Source organism: Heloderma suspectum, chromosome 4 (genome assembly GCF_057233095.1).
Source record: "Heloderma suspectum isolate Gila_16-S chromosome 4, 16-S_ref, whole genome shotgun sequence".
Taxonomy (NCBI): Eukaryota; Metazoa; Chordata; class Lepidosauria; order Squamata; family Helodermatidae; genus Heloderma; species Heloderma suspectum.
Genome location: NC_139461.1, coordinates 40,028,268 through 40,048,975, shown reverse-complemented (window position 1 = coordinate 40,048,975; position 20,708 = coordinate 40,028,268). Strand labels below are relative to the sequence as shown.

Sequence of the window (20,708 nt, the reverse complement as noted above, 5' to 3'; positions counted from 1 at the left end):
TACTTTAGTATGGACAAAACCACAAAAAGCAGAGCACTTCTTGCAGTAAACACCGATGTGAAAGAGAAGCCTGCCTTGTCTAACATCAGAAAGGTTCACCTCTCAAATAGTTTTAAACAAATTCAACTTGGTATGAAAATAGAATGCCATGCCAAATTAGAATATACATTATCAAGAAAAAAAGCACTTTCACAACCATTTACTTTGGAATTTTTTCCCATACATACCTTAAATAATGCAAATCTGAGATCTCCTTCATACATAGCCAGCAGAATTCACAACCACAGACAGCACATGTCATGTGATTGCAGCTTCCATCATTCATCTTTATTATATATGCAGCACAGCGTGGGCATGGCTTTATGTCATCAGCTGTGAAAGGAAGGAAGGAAGGAAGGAAGGAAGGAAGGAAGGAAGGAAGAAAGCTAATGGCTATACTGTTTCCAAGAACAAATAAAACTAAACCAAACATAGTCTGGAAATGTTTGTGTGTGTTAACTGAAGAACAGCATTTCTAAACTATCACAGTACAGTATAAATATCACTGAATCCAACAGTTGTATGTATGCTTAGTTTACTCCATGTACTGAAGTAAATAGAACTATACAAGTTCTGCAGAACAAAGTCCTTAATATGAATGACAGAATGTGCTTTAAAAATTCTTATCAGTAGTTTATGACCATTTGGATTTTCAGTTACAGACAAAAAAAAGTCCACACCCACAAATGAGCATGTGCCGTTTAAATCATCTGTAACTTGAGATACTCAAATTCTTCTGAATGCAACTGAAGCACACATTTAAATATTATAGATTAACCAAATATGTTTACAAGACATATACCAGCCAGTGCCTATTCTGTCCTCCCCTTAGTTCTCTTGTGACTTAGGGCCTGACTACATGTTACACACAAACATGTAACAATGGACTAATGGGCATTTTTTATGCAAGAAAGGCAGATTCAGGAAGAAGTGATTTTGAGCAGAGAAGGAGGGGGCAGAAAAAGTAAAGTACGCTCCCTCCCACACTTACTTGTTTGCTCTATGTCACGCCCTCCCAAACTGGCTTTACCTGAGAAAACTGGCAGGAGTAGCATTACATAAGTTTTCATGTAATGTATAGTCAGGCCCTTAGCTGTGGCATCCTCCAATACAGATAGCCATTTTGTGTACCCACTTTAAGCCTTTGTGACAGGAAGAAGCCCGAGCAGATGTATATTATTTCACATTTACGCTAGATCCAAAGGGCCCTTTGCGGAATACTACATGTGCACTGGAGCTTTTCTGCACCCTTCCCACACAACCCCTTAGTGCCCAAAACTGCTCACAAAAGCCAGAGGACTCATGGGATTCAATGCAGCACAATGGGATACCACCAGATCAAAGTCAACATTATGCTTTCATGCATACATTGAAGTGCTTCTCGTTCATGCACCTGGAGGAAGTAAGGGTGGTGCTAGATCCTAACTTTAATGTTGCTCTGCTCCAGGACTGGGGAACCTTCTTCCACCCAAAAGCCAAATTGGTTCTGGGCAAGCAAGTCGGGGGCGGCATTCAGCTGCAACGTGATGGTCGAGACCCCATTCACTCACATACAGTCATACAGAAACATACACATACCACCCCTCTCCCACTGCAATAGGACTTTTTTTAAGCACCTTTTAAAACCTCGTTGCAGCAGGGGACGGGTGATTTTTGAAGGGGTTGCAGCTTTGGGGAAGGCAGGGCCAGCAATGACCCCCCCCCCCATGCATGCTGCACACATGCTGCAATTAGACTTTTTTAAAGCCTCCATTGGCACCATTGGAGTGATTTTTCAGGGGTATATGTTGCTGCACTGGGGAGGGTTAGCTCTTCCCTTCCCAGCAGTGACCCCCCCAAATGCCGCCCCCCCCAGCTGCAATTATATTTTTAAAGCCTCATTGCAGCAGGAGAGTAAGGAAGGGAAATCCCTTATCTCTGATCATTGACTGGAGATAAGAGAAGCTGGTGGGCCAGAGGTTCCCAATCCCTGCTCTAGTTCCAACATCAACGGAACAAAGACTACCAAAGCCCTGCTAACTAAATAGAAATCCAGGGCAAAGAGTATAGAGCTTCGGCTATTGGGTGGTATAGAAATGAAATGAAATGAAATAAATAAATATACAGTGAAGTTTTTCACTCTATCAACAGAGGGTTTGTTTTTTTTGCTGTCCAATGTGAAGAAACTTCACTGGCAAATCAAGACATCACATGCAGATAGATACTCCTCTTGCACAGGTAACAATGCACATGTTATCATGGATGAATCAAAAGAGGTTGACAAGCATGGTTATCAGCTGCAGAAGTATTACCACCAGGTTTTGTTATTTTAAAATCTTAAAAGCTCTGCCCTTCACGTTCTACTTAAACCAGTGCTTCTATAATTTGAAGTTCTCTGAAAGAAATAATCACAGAAAGTGTGCAGTCCATATCTTGAAGCTTTAAACCAAGAGTTTTATCAGCAGATAAAGCCATGAAAATTTAGTTTTACTAGTTTTACCTTCTCTATCCTCCACTAATGTCAGACATCAGTAGCAGCAGCAGCCTGTCTCAGGATATTCTGTATTTTTAAAAAACTTGTACCATGTATCATGTTTACTTATTTATTTTAAATATTTCTTGGCCACCTTTCAGGGCAGGAGCCCTCCCAAGGCGGCTTACAATAAAATACATAACAGTTAAAATATTTAAAATGATAAAAACATAAAGACAATAAAAGCCAACAATTAAAGCAATTAAAACCAACAATAAAACCAACAATGATGTTAACAGCAGCAGTAGCGGTCATATTAATAGAAGGCCAAGGTAAAAATAATGTTTTCAAGGCCTTCTTAAAAGTCTGCAGTGACGGGGCAGGGCAGATCTCAGACAGCAGCTTGTTCCAAAGATGTGGGGCCACTGCAGAGAAGGCCTTCTCACGTATGTTCACCCACCTGACTGCTCTCACAGGTGGACAAATGAGAAGGGCCTCTCTTTCTGATCATAAAGTGAGGGCAGGCTGATATGGGTGTAGGCGGTCCTTCAAGTAACTTGGTCACAAACTGTTTAAGGCTTTAAAGGTCAAAACCAGCACTTTTAATTGGGCTCAGAAACACACCAGTAACCAGGGCAGCTGGCGCAGTATAGGTGTTATATGATAGAGTCAAATCGTCCCCACCAATACTCAGGCAGCTGCATTCTGCACAAGCTGGAGTTTCTGAACCATCTTCAAAGGCAGCCCCACGTATAGCGCATTACAGTAGTTGAGCCTGGATGTGACTAGTGCGTGGATAACTGAGGCAAGGTCTGTCCTCTCCAGATAGGGCCGCAGCTGGCGTTCCAGCCTAAGCTGGTAAAAAGTACTCCTGGACACCACAGCCACCTGGGCTTCCCCAGTTAGCTCAGAGTCCAGGAGGACTCCCAGACTGCACACTTGGTCTTTCAGGGGGAGTGCAACCCCATCTAAGACTAGTTGTAAATCTCCATCTGAAGTAGTTGGTTTTCTCACCCACAGTACCTCCGTCTTGTCTGGATTAAGGTTCTGCTTGTTCACCCTCATCCATCCCAAAACAGCCTCCAGACACTGGTTCAAGAGTTCCACAGCCTCCCTGGGATGTGCAGATGGAAACTAGAGGTAGAGCTGAGTATCATCCACATACTGATGACATTTCAGCCCAAGCTTCCTGATGCCTTCCCCCAGAAGTTTCATGTAGATGTTAAAAAGCATGGGGGACACGATAGAACCTTGTGGCACCCCACAGGATAATGGCCATGGGGTGGAACCGAAGTCTCCCAGCACCACCTTCTGAGACCGCTCCTCCAGAAAGGACCGGAACCACTTTAAAACTGTGCCTCCCAAACCTAATCCAGATAAACGATCCAGAAGGATACCATGGTCAATGGAATCGAAAGCCGCTGAGAGATCCAGAAGAACCAACAGGGTAGCACTCCCCCCACCCATTCCCTAGCGTAAGTCATCAACCAGGGCAACCAAGGCTGTTTCCATCCCATAACCATGCCTGAAACCTGAATGGAATCTAAATAATCAGTTTCATCCAAAACTGCTTGGAGTTGTGAGGCCACCACACGCTCCAGCACCTTGCCCAAGAAAATGGTAAATTTGACACAGGGCGGTAATTATCTGGAACCATGGGATCTAAATTTGGTTTCTTCAGCAAGGGCCTCACCACACCTTCTTTCAAAGCTGCGGGGACCTTGCTGTCCCTCAAGGATGTGTTTACCACCTCCGAGGTCCAGATATCCAGCCCAGCTCTGGCAGATTTCACAAGCCAAGATGGGCAAGGATCTAAAGGGCAAGTAGTAGGCCTCAGTCCTCCAAGGAGTTTGTCCACATCCTCAGGTTGCACAAGCCGAAAGGTATCCATAACATGACTAGATGGTGCACCAGCCCCGTCCATATCAGACTCTTGTCAAAACAATGTCATCCAAGTCAGCGTGAATACGAGCGATTTTATCTGCAAAGTGTCTGGCAAATTGTTCACAGCGGACCTTTGAGGTTTTGAGTTCTTGTGTTCCAAGGCCTACACCCAAGAGGCCTTTAACCACATGAAAGAGCTCCACTGGATGACACGGAGCAGATGCAATGGTGGCGGAGAAGTAGGATTTCTTCACCGCCATCACCACCACAGAATAAGATCGCAAATGGATTCTTACCTGTGTTCGAGCGTATTCATTCTGAGTCTTCTGCCATTTGCGCTCTAATCGTCGACATAGTTGTTTCATTGCCCTCAGCTCCTCAGAATACCAAGGAGCTGACATGGTTCTATGACTAGGTTGAGGACGTTTGGGAACGATCATATCAATAGCCCGGGTCATATCCTCATTCCAAGCGGTGACCAGGACCTTGGCAGGACTGCTGTCTAAGCCTGCAGGAAAATCCCCAAGAGACCTCAAAAATCCATCCAGATTCATCAGTCTCCAGGGGTGGACCATCAAATTTGGTCCCCCACCCTGCAGAGCTTACAGGTGGCCTGAAGGTCAAAACTGATCAGATAATGATCTGTCCAAGCCAAAGGTGTCACCACTGGCTCCGCCACCTGCAGATTATTTTCTCCCAATCCAGCACAGAAAACCAGGTCCAAAGTGTGTCCTGCCACATGTGTTGGGCAAGATATTATTTGAGACAGGCCCATGGTTGATATGGCAGCCATGAAATCCTGAGCCGCTCCTGAGAAAGTAGCCTCAGCATGAATATTAAAGTCCCCCAAGACCATAAGCTTTGGGGTCTTCAACATCACACTCAAGCCCACCTCAGTCAGCTCAGGCAGGGAGACTGTTGGGCAGTGGGGTGGGCAGTACACCAACAGAATCCCTATCCTTACGTTGAAATAAGTGCAACTGGATCATATCTTTTTTCTTTATAAAAATCAATAATCGGTGAACAGTCACCTAAGCAGCTATGTAAAAATGTTTTAAGCCAACTAGTATTTCAGATCATAAATACCTGCAGCTCCAGACTCCTGGCTGTAGCTTATGGACGAAGAACGAATTGTTCGCAGCCGCAGACTCTGAGCTCTCTCCTGGCGAGCAGCATCACAGGTCTGGTTGGGATGCCAAATTTGTTTACAATGGTAACAGAATTCAGTTCCGCACCCTTCGCGTCCACACATAAGTTTAGGACAGCTTGCGCAGCCAAAAGCAATCACAGCATACCTTAGATGTTCAAGAATAGGAGGAAGATACTTTATTCTCAGTACTGCACAGTGCCAATTAAAACAGTTGACTTTGGGGAGAAATTAAGTAACACCCTTCTTTATATAACTGGAAACAAAGCAACATTTACAAAGATCTAGTTAAGACACACAGTACAACACTCTCGTCGAGGCCCTTTATTATTCCACAGCCTGTTGCGAGTTATAGTCCAAAACATCTAGAGGGCTCTAGATTGGGTAAGACTACTGTAGTGTATGCTCTATGGGGTCCAAGTCACAAGCTTCACAATGAGACAGTGAGTCCTACATTCTCACATTTTTTAATGCTTGGGGTCCACCTCAAGCCATCTACCGTTATTTTTTAAAGTCTCTTTTGAAGAAGCACACATTTTAGCTGTTGGGAATTAACACAAACAGAATATATAACTGCCACACTGCAACTTGCAGTGCCAGCATTCAATGAAGCCCCATGTTGACTACCAAAGACAAATGTAATCAATAGGTCTGCTCTATGTTCCCAGCACACCTCATTGTGCCAAGACTGGAGATGTTAAATTTCTGGTAATTTTGAAGCCATGGGAAAAAACCATCCCCCCACCCCGTTTTTTGAGGGGTATGTGTGGAAATTTTGGGAAAAATATGCAATACTTATTTTTTAAGCACTCTTTACAGGTCTAAAGCCACTCTGTTGCTTTAGGACAGCCTTCCCCAACCTGGTGCCCTCCAGATATTTTGGATTTCAGCTCCTATCAGTCTCAGGGAGGATGGCCAATGGTCAGGAATGCTGGCCATTCTATCCCAAAACATCTCTAGCGCACCAGTTTGAGGAAAGCTGCTTTAGGAATGTAAAGCAGCCTTTATGTTCCTAAGGTTATATTATGCATAACGTGGTTTGCTCATAAAATTATCATTATATCTGAACACTTTAAAAAGTGAATTTAGCAATTCAGTTATTAAATTTATAATTATTGTCTGAATAAACTATACGCTTTAAAATTTAATATACCATGCATTAATTTTATGAACAAACCAAGTTATACATAACATAGTTTAGATTCCTAGTTTATGTCTGACCTGAGGGAATTTCACCAAGTAGTCCCTGAAAAATCTGAATCAGCCTAGAAGTCAAAAGAAGCAGGAAGAACTGGAGGGAGAAGAAGACAAGTCCGGAAAGACAAGACTCTGTAGAAAAAAACCCAAACTGTCAAGAACATACTTTTTCTTCCATATTATGATATGGTGACTCTGTTCACATGTTGGGAAACTGAGCATGGACCTGGAGCATCTCAAAATGTATATCAGTAAAAGATACACTGGACCAATAATTTTAATATTAACATGATCCTGGACGAGGGTGCAGACCTGGCATGTATTACAGAGACCTGGCTGGCCGAGGCTGCTGCTCCAATTCTTGTCCAGCTGGATTTTCGTAATCACAGCAGCCGAGGGCTGGGGATTGGGGAGGGGGAGTGGCTGTTATCTACCGAGAGTCTTTGGTCTTCACCAGACCCCCTCTCTGGGAGACCAAGGTTGCTGAGTGCATGTACTGGAGGGTGGGCCCGAAGGGCAGTGTGGGGATTCTGCTCGTGTACCGTCCACCCCGCTGCATGACTGACTCCCTGGCCAAGGTGCTTGAGGTGGTCTCTGATGTGCGTGTGCAGTCCCCTAACTTATTGGTGTTGGGGGACTTCAACGTACATTCGGAGGCCATCTGGGGACTTCATGGAGATCATGGCTTCCTGGGAGCTGCACCATATTCTAACTGGGCCCACCCATGTAGCCAGTCATGCACTAGAACTTGTGTTTGTTTCTGGAGAAGCGGGGAGTGATCTGGAAGTCGGGGGTATATCCACCACCCCCTTGTCATGGTCAGATCACTATCTGGTGACATTAGACTTCTCCGTTCCACAACCCCTCCGCAGGGGTGGAGGACCCATTAAAATGGTCCGCCCCAGGCGTCTTACAGATCTGAATGGATTCCTGAATGCGCTTGGGGATTCTCTGGAGCATGCCAACGGCCACTCGGTCGAGACCCTGGTGGGTGGGTGGAAAGCCGCAATCACTGGGGCATTAGATCGGGTGGCTCCGAAACGCCCTCTCCCCCTGAACAGGGCTCGGACTGCACCATGGTTCAATCCACGGTTACAAGCTCTGAAACAGGAGGTGAGATGGCTAGAGCGCCGGTGGCGGAAGTCTCGCTCCAAAGACGATCAGACACGGGCTAGAGCTGTATCTTCAGCCTATCACGTGGCGGTGAAGGCAGCAAAAAAGGAATATTATGCTGCCTCTACTGCGTCTGCAGAGTGCTGTCCCAGGAGGCTGTTCCAAGTGGTCTGGAGCCTGGTCGGTCCTGTGGCTCCAGAACCACTGAAGCATTCTAAGGCCTCCGGTGAGGGCTTCACAAGGCACTTTGCAGATAAAATTGATCAGATAAGGAGTGTTACTCTGCACGCTGTAGATACAGTTAGTGAGCAAGAGGCGGCCTGTGGCAAACCGGTTTTGTGGGATCGGTTCCAGCTTCTTCCTTCTGATGAAGTGGACAAGGTGCTTTCATCTGTAAGGCCAACCACCTGCTTACTTGATACTTGCCCATCTTGGCTCATTATGGGCTGCAGAGAGAGACTGGGTGAGGGGATCAGGGTGGTAGTGAACGCCTCCCTTGAGGAGGGAGTGATGCCATCAGCCCTCAAGGAGGCAGTGATAAGACCGCTCTTAAAGAAGCCCTCCTTGGATCCTCAAGTTCTGAACAACTTTCGCCCAGTCTCAAATCTGCCATTTTGGGGCAAGGTGATTGAGCGGGTGGTGGCGATGCAGTTGAAGGCATACTTGGAAGAAACCGATTATCTAGACCCATTTCAGTCAGGCTTCAGGCTTGGGCATGGGACAGAAACGGCCTTGGTCGCCTTGGTGGATGATATGAGGAGGGCTCTGGACAGGGGTAAATGCTCCTTCCTTGTTCTCCTTGACCTCTCAGCAGCTTTTGATACCGTTGACCACGGTATCCTCCTGGACCGCCTGGAGGGGTTGGGCATTGGAGACACCGTATTGCGGTGGTTCCGGTCCTTCCTCTCCGGCAGGTACCAGAGAGTAGCACTGGGAGAGGGGGTTTCGGACCCGTGGCCACTCACTTGTGGGGTGCCACAGGGTTCCATCCTCTCCCCGATGCTATTTAACATCTATGTGAAGCCACTGGGGGCTATCATCAGGAGGTTTGGGGTGCGGTGTCATCAGTATGTGGATGACACGCAGCTCTACCTCTCGTTCAAATCTTCACCAAGGTTGGCCATAGAATCCCTGTCCAAATGTCTGGAGACAGTGAGTGGCTGGATGGGGAGGAATAAGCTGAAGCTGAACCCTGACAAGACCGAGGTACTTTTGGTGGGAGACAAGGCTGGGGAGTGTTGACCTGGTGTTGAATGGGGTACAGCTACCCTTGAAAGACCAGGTCCGCAGCCTGGGGATCATTTTGGACTCCCAGCTGTCCATGGAGGCTCAGGTGTCAGCTGTGAGCCGGACAGCGCTGTATCAACTCCATCTGATACGGCGGCTGCGCCCCTTCCTTCCTGACCATCTGCTCCCATCGGTAGTACATGCCCTGGTCTCCTCTCATCTAGACTACTGTAATGCGCTCTACGTGGGGTTACCCTTGAAGATGGTTCGGAAGCTGCAGCTGGTACAGAACGCGGTGGCTCGCCTGATTAAAGGCAGCCGCCGGCAAGATCACATCACTCCCGTGCTGAAGGAGTTGCACTGGTTACCAGTTGTTTTCTGGGCCAAATTCAAGGTGTTGGTTTTGACCTTTAAAACCCTGTATGGTTCCAGCCCAGCCTATCTTAAGGAGCGCCTCCAGCAGCACCAGACAGGCCGCTCAACAAGATCAGCCTCGGATGGCCTTCTCTCTGTCCCATCAGCCAGGACAGCTAGGCTGGTGAGGACGAGGGAGAGGGCCTTTTCTGTGGTGGCCCCCACTCTGTGGAACTCCCTCCCTAAGGAACTCCGTCATGCCCCCTCTTTAATGAGCTCCCGCCATGCATTAAAAACGTGGTTGTTCAGGCAGGCATTTGGGGTGGGTTAGGGTATTTTAGAAAACGTTTTTATTGTAGAATTTTGTTTTAAACTGTTTTATTATATGCTGTACATCGCCCAGAGTGGTGGGTGACCAGCAAGATGGGCGATTAATAAATAAATAAATAGAAATGGAAGAAATAACTATGCTGAGAATCTTACAGGGGGAATTAAACATTCTTCCCCATGGCTTCACACTTTTTCCAGACATTTTACATCTCTAGTCTTCCTATAAAACTGTTCTTTTATAGTTTTTAGTAGAGATGTGAAGGCCCAGAAAAAAAAACAAAAAAATTCAGAAAAAAACATTTTTCCATTTTTTCCCCCCCAAGGACCGTTTCAGTGTTTTCTGAAAAATTGGAAAAAATTGAACAGTTTTGGATTACGAAATATTTTCTTTTAGAATTTAGGACAAAATATTTATATATTGTTACCCAGTCTTTTACTTGCCCCAAAATGATTTCTAAAAACTATGGAATAAGAACACTTTTATAGAAAAAGTGATGAAGCCACTGGTGGAAAATACTTTTAATCCTCTCTGTAAGAGGATCAAAGATATAATTTAAAATTAATCTCACCTAACTTGAAAGATAAGCCTTTTTTGTTTGCTTTAATCTCACAGTTAACACTGTGAGCCCAAAAATGTATGGGACAGTAGATAATGTTAACAAAATAATACTGTAGAAAATATATAAATATGCTCTGATATTGTGAGCATATTAGCTTCTTAACAACTAGAACTCACCAGGCGTACATATCTGTCTCCTGAACAGCCTATTCAAACCTGAATAGGAAACTTGGTAGTTAAATGACAGATCTCCTTTTAAGCTATTAGGACTAGAAGTCTAAAAACAAGAAAAGTTTAGAAAATACTATTTCCTGTTAAGCTATTAAAATATTGAAATCTTTAGCAATGCTCTCCTTTATAATCATAAGAAATGTTTTTTAATTTTATTTTATGCAAATTATATTTTGATGTGATATTATAAGTATATATTTTTAACAAAAATGAAAAATGAATTAAAAGATTTTGTATCAGTTTTGGTACAAAACCAAAATTGAATCCATCTTAGAACTATTTTTGGTGCTTGCTTTGTTTGAAGTTTATTAATTAGCTATAGATGGTTAACTGGTAGGCAAACGTTTCCTAAATACTGGAACAATAACAGATTGATAACAGTAAAGGCCAAATCCATAACAACGCAATTAGTAGCCAAGATAGCTAAACAGGTTTGCTGTTCAGAGAATCCCTATAAACCCGTGTTTAGACAAGGCATGCCATTTTAAGAAGATACAACACTATGCTTTATTCTAGGTGTCTGCTTTGAGTGCAGCAACAAAGTGGCTTGCTGTGCTACAACTAGTACAGCAGATCCCTGGCAGGCAGCAAACTGATCCCTGGAAATCTATCCAGAGACAGCTATCTCAGCCAGGGAGGCCCACACAATAAGATCCCTTCATACAGTTTGGACTACAGTTTTTTTCAACCAAGAAACCTTTTGACTATTACAACCATGCACAGCAGGACTGTGACTGTCGTTCTCCAAGCACCTGTGTAAACTGTCCCAACGGTTACTACCAAGTCCCCAGTAGGGTTAAGGCTACGTACGGTACAGTGCTGGCACATGTTATGCCTTCATGCTGGCACCAAAACTCTTCAGTCCAAGCCTATGCTGCTACAGCAGCCCACAGAATTAAGCTATTATTAGGCTGAGATGCTGTGCACAGTTAGCATAGGATTAATTCAAACTATAGCCCACAAAATGGACATTGTAGTGATACAAAGAACTACGGACTCAAAAATTACAAATTAAGAGTTTCACAATGAGATGCGCTGGGAACACAGAGCAGACCTATTGATTACATTTGGGACAACTCTGTTTCTTCAATTCCAGCATTTTCCTTTTTGTCCTTCCTAATCCATAATAAATAGAACTACTGTATTACAGCTGCTCTAAAATATTTCAAACATATGAAATATCTGTTTCCAGGAAACCCATGGTATGTGTGAATGTTTTACCAATTGTTAACTATGTCTCCTGGTTGTGTCCCCTCTCTGCCCCCAGGGGAATCCATTCCTCCTTCATTTAAGTCAAAAGGTTTTACAGTTAACATGTAGACAAGGGATGCTATATAGGTCCTTCCCCAGAGCAGTGAACACAAGTGCGAAAGAGGGATTAGACCAGCCTCAAAAGATGGCTTTCCCATGGGTGCAGCTGATTAAATAAGCTCTAGCCCAGTCTTTCCCAACCTGTGTCCCACCAGATAATATTCAACTTAGGGCGCAATCCTATGGCCGCTAGACAGCAGCTAGACGGCCATAGAATTGTTTGGTTTCCGGGAACCGACCTCAGAGCCCGTGCTCCGAAGTTTCCAGAAACCCACCCCCTCCCCTGCTGCCTTGTGGGTGGTGTGGATTGTCCCCGGGGTCCGTGTTCGGATCAGCAGCACAAAGTGCAGCAAAAGGGGGCGTTCCCGGGGGCAGGGAATGCGGAAGTGCCAGTACAATTCTTCCTATGTGTCGTCCAGCCTCCCTCTCCCCGCTCCAAAGTCCTGTGGCTAGATAGTCAAAAGCAGCCATCTAGCCGCAAGTGCAGGTCAGCCAGAGCGTGGAGCCCTCCGCACTTCGCTCACCCTGCACTGGATAGGCAGTCACCTCTGAGTTTGGAGGTGGCTGCCTATCCCGATAGGATTGTTCCCACCAGCCCTAGTTAGAATCCCTGTCCAAATGTCTGGAGACGGTGAGTGGCTGGATGGGGAGGAATAAGCTGAAGCTGAACCCTGACAAGATCAAGGTACTTTTGGTGGGAGACAAGAGGAGGCTGGGGGATGTTGACCTGGTGTTGAATGGGGTATGGCTACCCTTGAAAGACCAGGTCCGCAGCCTGGGGGTCATTTTGGACTCCCTGCTGTCCATGGAGGCTCAAGTGTCAGCTGTGAGCCAGACAGCGCTGTATCAACTCCATCTGATATGGCGGCTGCACCCCTTCCTTCCTGACCATCTGCTCCCATCGGTAGTACATGCCCTGGTCTCCTCTCGTTTAGACTACTGTAATGTGCTCTACGTGGGGTTACCCTTGAAGACGGTTCGGAAACTGCAGCTGGTACAGAACGCGGCGGCTCGCCTGATTAAAGGCAGCCACTGGCGAGATCACATCACTCCAGTGCTGAAGGAGTTGCACTGGTTACCAGTTGTTTTCTGGGCCAAATTCAAGGTGTTGGTTTTGACCTTTAAAACCCTATGTGGTTCCGGCCCAGCCTATCTTAAGGAGCGCCTCCAGCAGCACCAGACAGGCCGCTTAACAAGATCAGCCTCAGGTGGCCTTCTCTCTGTCCCATCAGCCAGGACAGCTAGGCTGGTGGGGACGAGGGAGAGGGCCTTTTCTGTGGTGGCCCCCACTCTGTGGAACTCTCTCCCTAGGGAACTCCGCCATGCCCCCTCCTTAATGAGCTTCCGTCGTGCATTAAAAACGTGGTTGTTCAGGCAGGCATTTGGGGTGGGTTAGGGTATTTTAGAAAATGTTTTTATTGTAGAATTTTATTGTTTTAAACTGTTTTATTAGATGTTGTACATCGCCCAGAGTGGCTGGGTGACCAGCCAGATGGGCGATTAATAAATTTAATAATAAATAAATAGTTAGCATAGCCAAGGATCAGGAGTGATGGGGGCTGCAGGCTAAAACATCTGGAGGGACACAAGTTGGGGAAGGATGCTCTAGCTTGTTCTTTGAAGGCTATCTGGCCCACCTCCTTTGTTTGCTCCGGTACTGTTTCCTTATGCAGCAACCAAATGGGAAATTAAGCATCACTTATCTGGCCTAAGGTTCATGCATACAGATCCACAGGGCTAAAGCATCCTGCCCTTTGTCTCATAATTTAAGGAAATACTGACCAACTCAGGCAAAGGAACATTCCCTCACTCCCCCAATTCTTCTGTTTCAAGGAAATACCAAAAAAAAGAGCAATAAATGGAAATGGAAAACACCTACATGCATTTTAGAGTCCAAGAATGAATAAATGTAAATGTATGAAACAAAGACTTTCATTATTTCTCCCCAAAGAGGGTGTGTCTATCACACTTAGAACTTTTTTTTGGAACATTAGACAAATCTGCCCTATACCTATTGCTTCATGAGTTTATGTATAAGATAATGCACAAGATAACTTTCAGCAGTGTTACAAGTCACTTTCAATAGCCCAGGGGAATTGTTTTACTTGAACCTGCTTTTTGAGAACTGCAGTCTAGCATACTATTATTGTCAAGCACTCAATGCAATGTAGAGAAGGCTAGTTCAAAGATTTGATACAGAACCAACCCATCAGTGTAATATCCATCATGAGTGTAAAGGAAAAGGGCAGACTGTAAAGAGCCCTAGACTAATGTTGCATACCTTGGCTTTAGCTCATAGCTCAATCTTTTTGGTTTTTAACACGATTGCTGGCAAGTTATGATCTTTAGAGAAGATAGAATTCTAAGGCAAAGATAACATCTGAGAAACAAAACCTCTGGTTGTAAGCAAATGTTTTGAAGATGAAGGATAAATCAACATAGCTGCTAAAACATGCTGTCAGTAAAAGAGTACTGAATAATTTTAGTGCAGTTCTGGGTGCAAACGGTTTATATTCTTGTTGATTTATTTAGACCTAGCACTTTCTGTTTTTAATGTATTGAGCCCTTTGCAAACAGCCTTTACTAGAGTGGAATATGATTCAGCAACAGGAAAGCAAGTCCCTCACCTGTTAACACATGAATAAAATATCTAACAGAACAATCTTATGAATGTTTATTCAGAAGTAAGTCCCACTGTGTTCGATGGAGCTTACTCTCCCAGAACTATATGCAGAGTACTGCAGCCCAAATCTAGGAAACACAAATGTGCCATTCACAAAGCTTAACCCAGACAATACACAAATAGGAAGCTAAGCTACTATCAATTATGTTTGGTCCTGGACTCAGTAGATCAAAGGAAACTGGTGAGATCAGAGCAACATGAGGTCCCATGAACACACACAAATAGCCCTATAAAACAGTCAGTCAAATAAATCTACAGCACTATGAATTAATAGAAAGGCAATGCAACCCTCCCCTCCAAACCCACCATTTTTGCACTGCACCGACTGACAGGCCATGAAGGAATTTGCTGTCACCCCAGCAACTGTCTGCACCTCCCAATGGAGGTTATGCCTGACGCTGAGAATAACTGAACTGAGGGACTTCTATTAACAAAAAGTGTTCACTGACTTTACTCCATGACAACACCATTATTAGTACTTAACTTATAATTTGCCAGCAAGCCAGCATGTACTCTGATCTATGAATTTCTTTTAAACTTTGAAAATTAAGCTTCTTGTTCTAATTCCTTATCTTCTGTGCTCTTCAGAACTCTGACCTTTTCTTATCCAGTTCTGTGCCCACCTGATTCCACGTTAGTTTATTTATAACATCCCTACACTTGTCCTCACCAGCCACTCATTTCCAGCTACGCTCACTTCCTACTGGTTAATGTGATAATGTGGCATTTAAGGTCTTACTGTGTGCTTTTAAAATAAGAAGTGCTTCGTTTATCAGGATTCATGATACAAATGTGTCTGCAGGGTAAATGCATAAGTGGTATGCTTGTAAACTGAAGCAACCATCTTGGTGAAGATTAAAAACATCTGAGAAATCAACACAGGAGGTCGCAAACCTGTTTGGTCTTAATGATGACAATCAGAATGTGTTTAATATTTAAACAAAGCATTTAAAATTTAGGGACAATTATTATGGCATTAAGCAACAACAAATTGGTTTATGATCTCTTACACTGCATTCCTGCTGGGAGTCAGCAGCCGGCCTTTCCAACATCAAAATAGCTGCTGCCAGAAAGTGTAATTAAAGAATTGTTTATACTAACTTTCACAATTACATCCAGAAAATTGCTAAATTCATTTTTTTTAAAGACCTAATATGTTAAACATTAAAACAGCCTTGTATTCAAATACTAGCCTAGTAGGCATAGGCAATCAGGAATTCTATGCAGGTGAGTGAGTGGGCTGGCAGAGAAGGATGGGCTGTTCTGACACACCTCTGTGCCCAGCATAGAAACTAAGTGGGCTGCTCTAGGAGGGAAGCTCCATCCCCTGCACACAATGTAAAACTGCAGTTTTCCTTCCCTTCTCTGCCAGCTACCAGTAGTCTAGGAAAAATGTGGTAGCTAGTAACTTTAAACCATGTGAAGTTGATTGTAAAGAAACAAAAGCCACCCCTTCATAGACTGAGGAGCATAAAGCAAGAGCATTTTACAGAACAAATCTGCCTCTCTGCTCTCTTACTGTGTTTATTTATGTTATTTAAAGACTAGTTGCTAGCTTAGAAAGACTAACTTTCTAGTTGTTTGTGTAGAAAGACAAGTTGCTACTTACTGAGTGGTACTGGGAAGAAACAAATGCTAAAATAAAAATGCTTACCACATTAGAGAACATTTCAATCAACTGGAAAGAAATAAGGCCTGGATAATACATTTCAGGAAAACAAATACATTCATGTATTTCATAGGTGGGAACTGGGAAAAGGGAAAAAAGATAACCACTTACCCACAATCTGGAGCAGGACACCACCTACAATCAGGATCTGCAACAAGCCATCGTCTAAGCATAAATTCTTCATATTTTTCCATCAAGATGTCATCATTTAATATCAATCGAATATCATGGGGATTAAATCGCTCGGAGCACTCTGGACAGCTGATATTAACTCTGCTCTCAGAAATTTCTATCCGGAGATACTGACGTAAGCAATCTACACAAGATCTGTGGTGACAAGTCATTATTTCCGGAAACCTCTCCTTAGAGTGCCGCAAAAGGCACAAGGGGCACTCCATGAAGTCTCCGCTCTGTTTGCTGCAGATCGTTGTTCCATTATCAGAAGACATATAGGCAGAGAAAATAGAGTTCTTGTCTGTACACATTTCTGAGTGTATAGTTTCAATACTTGCAATCCCATCCACACCTCCATTTATATCTCTGGATTTACGTTTTGTATCCCTTTTTCTTCGAAACAGAGACCCCAGTGAAAGTCTTCTTTTCTTCGGTGCCTTTTTAATCGAAGGCAAGCTTACAGAGGAGGCAGAAGATTGCAGGTCTCTATCAGATCCCATTTGCCGATGTAAACTCATGGCTAAAACATTCATCAAAAATGGATCAAATCCTAATCATTTTAATGATAAAATCGCTATTGAGAAGCAGCATGCTTAGGCCATGTTGGGGAGGGGGCTTAAGTCATGTTATGCATGCTCAGGTCAATCTTGTTCACAAACAAAATTCTTCACAAACTCTTCACAGAGATTCTGTAAATGAAGGGAGAGAGACAAGTGAAAAAAGTGGATAGGGAGACATTTTTCTCCCTCTCTCATAATACTAGAACCGGAGGACATTTCAGGAAGCTGATTGGTGGGAGATTCAGGAGAGATAAGAGGAAGTACTTTTTCACACAGTGCATAGTTAAACTATGGAATTCACAAGATGTAGTGATAGTTACCACTTCCGATAGCTTTAAAAGGCGATTGGACAAATTCATGGATGATAAGGCTACCAAAGGCTGCTAGTCCTGATGGGTATATACTACCATTAGTATCAGAGGCAGTATGCCTATGTACACCAGTTGCTGGAGAACTGGGGCGGGAGGGTGCTGTTGCACTCATGTCCTGCTTGTGAGTTTCCCGTGGGGCAGCTGATTGGCCACTGTGTGAATAGAAAGCTGGACTAGACAGACCCTTGGTCTGATCCAGCATGGCTCTTGTGTTCTTATGATACAGACAGATTAGCATCACATATATTCATGTCCTTTGTCATTTTCAAAGGACTTGTATTACTTTGCTTATCATATTACAGCTGTCACATCAACCTAACCTCCACCTTATTTGCTTCAACCACCTGTTGCATTTCTGTAAATTGGCAAGTTAATAACATCAGAGGGCAGGACTCTTTTTATTATACTATGTGGAACCTATATCCCCCTTCATGGATCACTGCCTTGTTGTGGCGAAGGGGCTCGCATAACTCAGTGAAGCCATAAGCTATGCCGTACAGGGCCACCCAAGACGGACAGGTCATGGTGGAGAGTTCTGACAATCTATCTCTTCTGCCTTTGGTTCTGTCCCCTTTATCTTCAGTTCTGCCCACCAATGGAATATGGCCCCCAAGACCTTCTGCAAAATGGACTTTGGCCATCAGACTGAAAGAGGTTCTGTATCTCTGCACTAGCAGAAAGCATCTTCTACTCATGGACAGACTGTTTCCAACTTCAAGGAAGACTGGTGTATAAAGAAAAGGATCCAGATAAATTTTTCCATTTGTGAACGCTCTTGTGTAGACATTTCCACAAGTTTTCTCTCAAGATCTTTTTTATGGCCCACTAGAGCATGGGTACACAATCTTTTTGATCTTGAGTGCTGCACTGGGTGCCTACTGGGGTGGGAGGATGCACATATACCTCATACAACATACAATTCACTCACTCAAATCCAGTCACTCCCCAAGAGCATTTCACAGGCCTGGCATCTGCTTTGATCAGATAAAAACAAACACTCTTCACAGAAACCTCAGTTCTCAAACCACCCAGCCATACAGGAATGCTAGGTCCTACCCCTTCTTCTCCCTCCTCTTATCCACTCTCTTGCTGAAGGATCCTGACATTTCACACACTGTTACCTGGAACATTTTCAGAAAAAGGGAAAACACAATGTAGGAACAGGCTTTATTGTTTCTGCCACATAAGCCCTGTTCCCAGAACATCCTAGCAGGCAGGTAGGAGCCTTCAAGCACTGCTTCCTAGGATGCTCTAGGAACAAGATTTCTATGGGAGGAACCACAGAGGCCATTCTTAAGAGCATTTCCCCTGGGTTTTTCCTGGGAGACTGCCAAACAGTTGGGGGGGGAGGAGCCATTTACACCCCTGCACAAGAGTTTATATGCTACATTTTTCTCATAGTGTAACACAGAGGTGTGTAACACATAGCTTGCTACAGCCACTTCTGCGCCTCCCCAGTCACCATATCACCAAAATCCTGTTTGGCAGGCTGTTGGGAGCTGTTCTGTTCCCCATACACCCTATTTCCCAGCAGGACTGCTGTTTCGCTGGGCTTCTAACCACTGCCCACCAGGCTTTTGGCTGTACAATTCTGCTGGGACTCCAGTGGGACAGATACTTCTGGTGGCGCAGGAAGTGTGTGGCCTCCACAAGATTTGGGGGGGGGGGAATGCACCACCCAACCCACCAGAGTTGTGCATCCCTTGTGTAACATATTGTGTTGCTGCTATGTCACAGAATAAATAGGGGTCATTGGTACTACATAACAGGAGCCAGGGAAATTGAATGTTGGGGAGCAACAATAGCTAGGGAAATGGAAGATGAAGAGAAAGGCCATTAGAAAAGAGCAGATGAAGAAGCGAGAGGAGAGAAGAAGTTCTCTCTCTCTCTCTCTCTCTCTGAGGAGGCAGTACCATCTTCATCACAGCCGAAAGGCTGGACTAGGAACCAATCTGATCGAGGGACAGGACTTCTGTGAGAAGCAGGTGGGTGAGCAGGAGGCCTGCTATGTGAAAATCATTAGAGAAGCAAGCAGTTGCATTATACTGTCATCTTATTCCAGCTGGAACACAGTGGCCACATTTGGATGTCACTTTGAGCCATGGTGGCTTAATAAACCACTCACAGTAGCTTATTTTTGAAATAATCCACGATGCTCCGCCACACAAGCAGGCTAATAAACTATTGTGTGTAATCTGAGTCATCCCCCTGCTCCCTGTCCTGCTTCAGGCCTCCTGCCTGAGCAGTGGCGCTATTTTACCCACTGACAAAGGGGCAAAAATCCTGGGTGCACCAAAAAAAAAAAGGGGGGGACAGCTATAAAGCCTTGGAGGTTTATAGGATTGGAACCAAACTTCATACATAGCCTCCTCTAGTCAGGAGGCACCCAATCCACCATCCAAGCCCAGCATGATCACTCACAAAGGAGATAAAAACTCGTGTGCATAAAAAAGGAGGTGGTGGCTATGAAACCTTGGGAGGTTGAAGGACTGGGACCAAACCTCTCTCTCACACACACACACTGCTGGCAGAACTACTTCTGTTCACTATAGTGGTAAAGCAATATAGCGCATCAGCTCTAAAGCAAAATTGCCAAAGGGCCCCCCCCCCATACCCACTGCTGGCAAAGCCTCTGTCTCAAAATCACAGTGGAGTTGCACATTTGAACCCCTCCTCGCTCCACTACTGCCAGAGCTGCTTCTGTTTGCTATAGCACTTGAGTGCTAATGCAACATTTCGTAAAACCAAAATTGTGCATCCCCCCTAGCTATTTTGCTTCTTCATGGAAAAGTGTGCATAATAGCAAAAAGGGGGTGGGAGCTATAACTCCCGGACAGTTTGCTGGAATAGGGCAAACTGCACAGGTGGGGTGCCTTCAGGGGGAGCTTCCAGATGCTGCAGTTTATTATTGCGGAACTGCCCTTCTTCATGGAAAAGGGAGCAGTTATTTCCCTATCCCTCAAGTTGGGCAGTTTCAAAGTAGTGATCAGGGAAGCCTGTCATTGTGTAACTTTGCTGTAGCGAGGTAGCACGAGGCTGTCATTGTACACGGGGAAAGTTGTCCTTTTGTAACTGTTGCACATTATTAGGGAAGGCTGTGCTTGTTAAGCTGCAGTTGTCTGTCAGCTGCTTGTTAGATCTCAGAGAAAGCGCTCTGCAGGCTCGAGCAGAGTGGCTACAACAGTTTTGACTGCTCTTGCCAGGCGACTCTGTCGAAGATCGGAATAACCCACGCTGAGCACCAGAGGACAGGACAGCCCACAGTGGATTAAATAACCTTTAGTGCAGACCGAGGGTTATCGGAGTGGCTTACTTTGGCCAAATAAGCCATCGTGGATTTAAAAATTCCCAACAGGTGACAAGATAACCAACCATGGGTTAAATAAGCCACCATGGCTTATCGTGTC

The 20,708-nt window shown here is 44.6% G+C and overlaps 1 protein-coding gene across 3 annotated transcripts in view; it reads right to left on the bottom strand.

Moving 5' to 3' along the window:
- RNF19A (ring finger protein 19A, RBR E3 ubiquitin protein ligase) overlaps positions 1 to 20,708 on the bottom strand; it is a 91,851-nt gene that overhangs the window by 15,614 nt on the left and 55,529 nt on the right. For all 3 annotated transcript variants that reach the window (XM_084849016.1, XM_084849017.1, XM_084849018.1), the window contains 3 exons: positions 16,308 to 17,059; positions 5,462 to 5,670; positions 228 to 372 (listed from right to left, as the gene is read on the bottom strand). In XM_084849016.1, coding sequence (XP_084705142.1) covers positions 228 to 372; positions 5,462 to 5,670; positions 16,308 to 16,903 — 950 coding nt within the window. In that variant the 5' untranslated portion in view covers positions 16,904 to 17,059. The remainder of the gene's footprint in view (positions 1 to 227; positions 373 to 5,461; positions 5,671 to 16,307; positions 17,060 to 20,708) is intronic.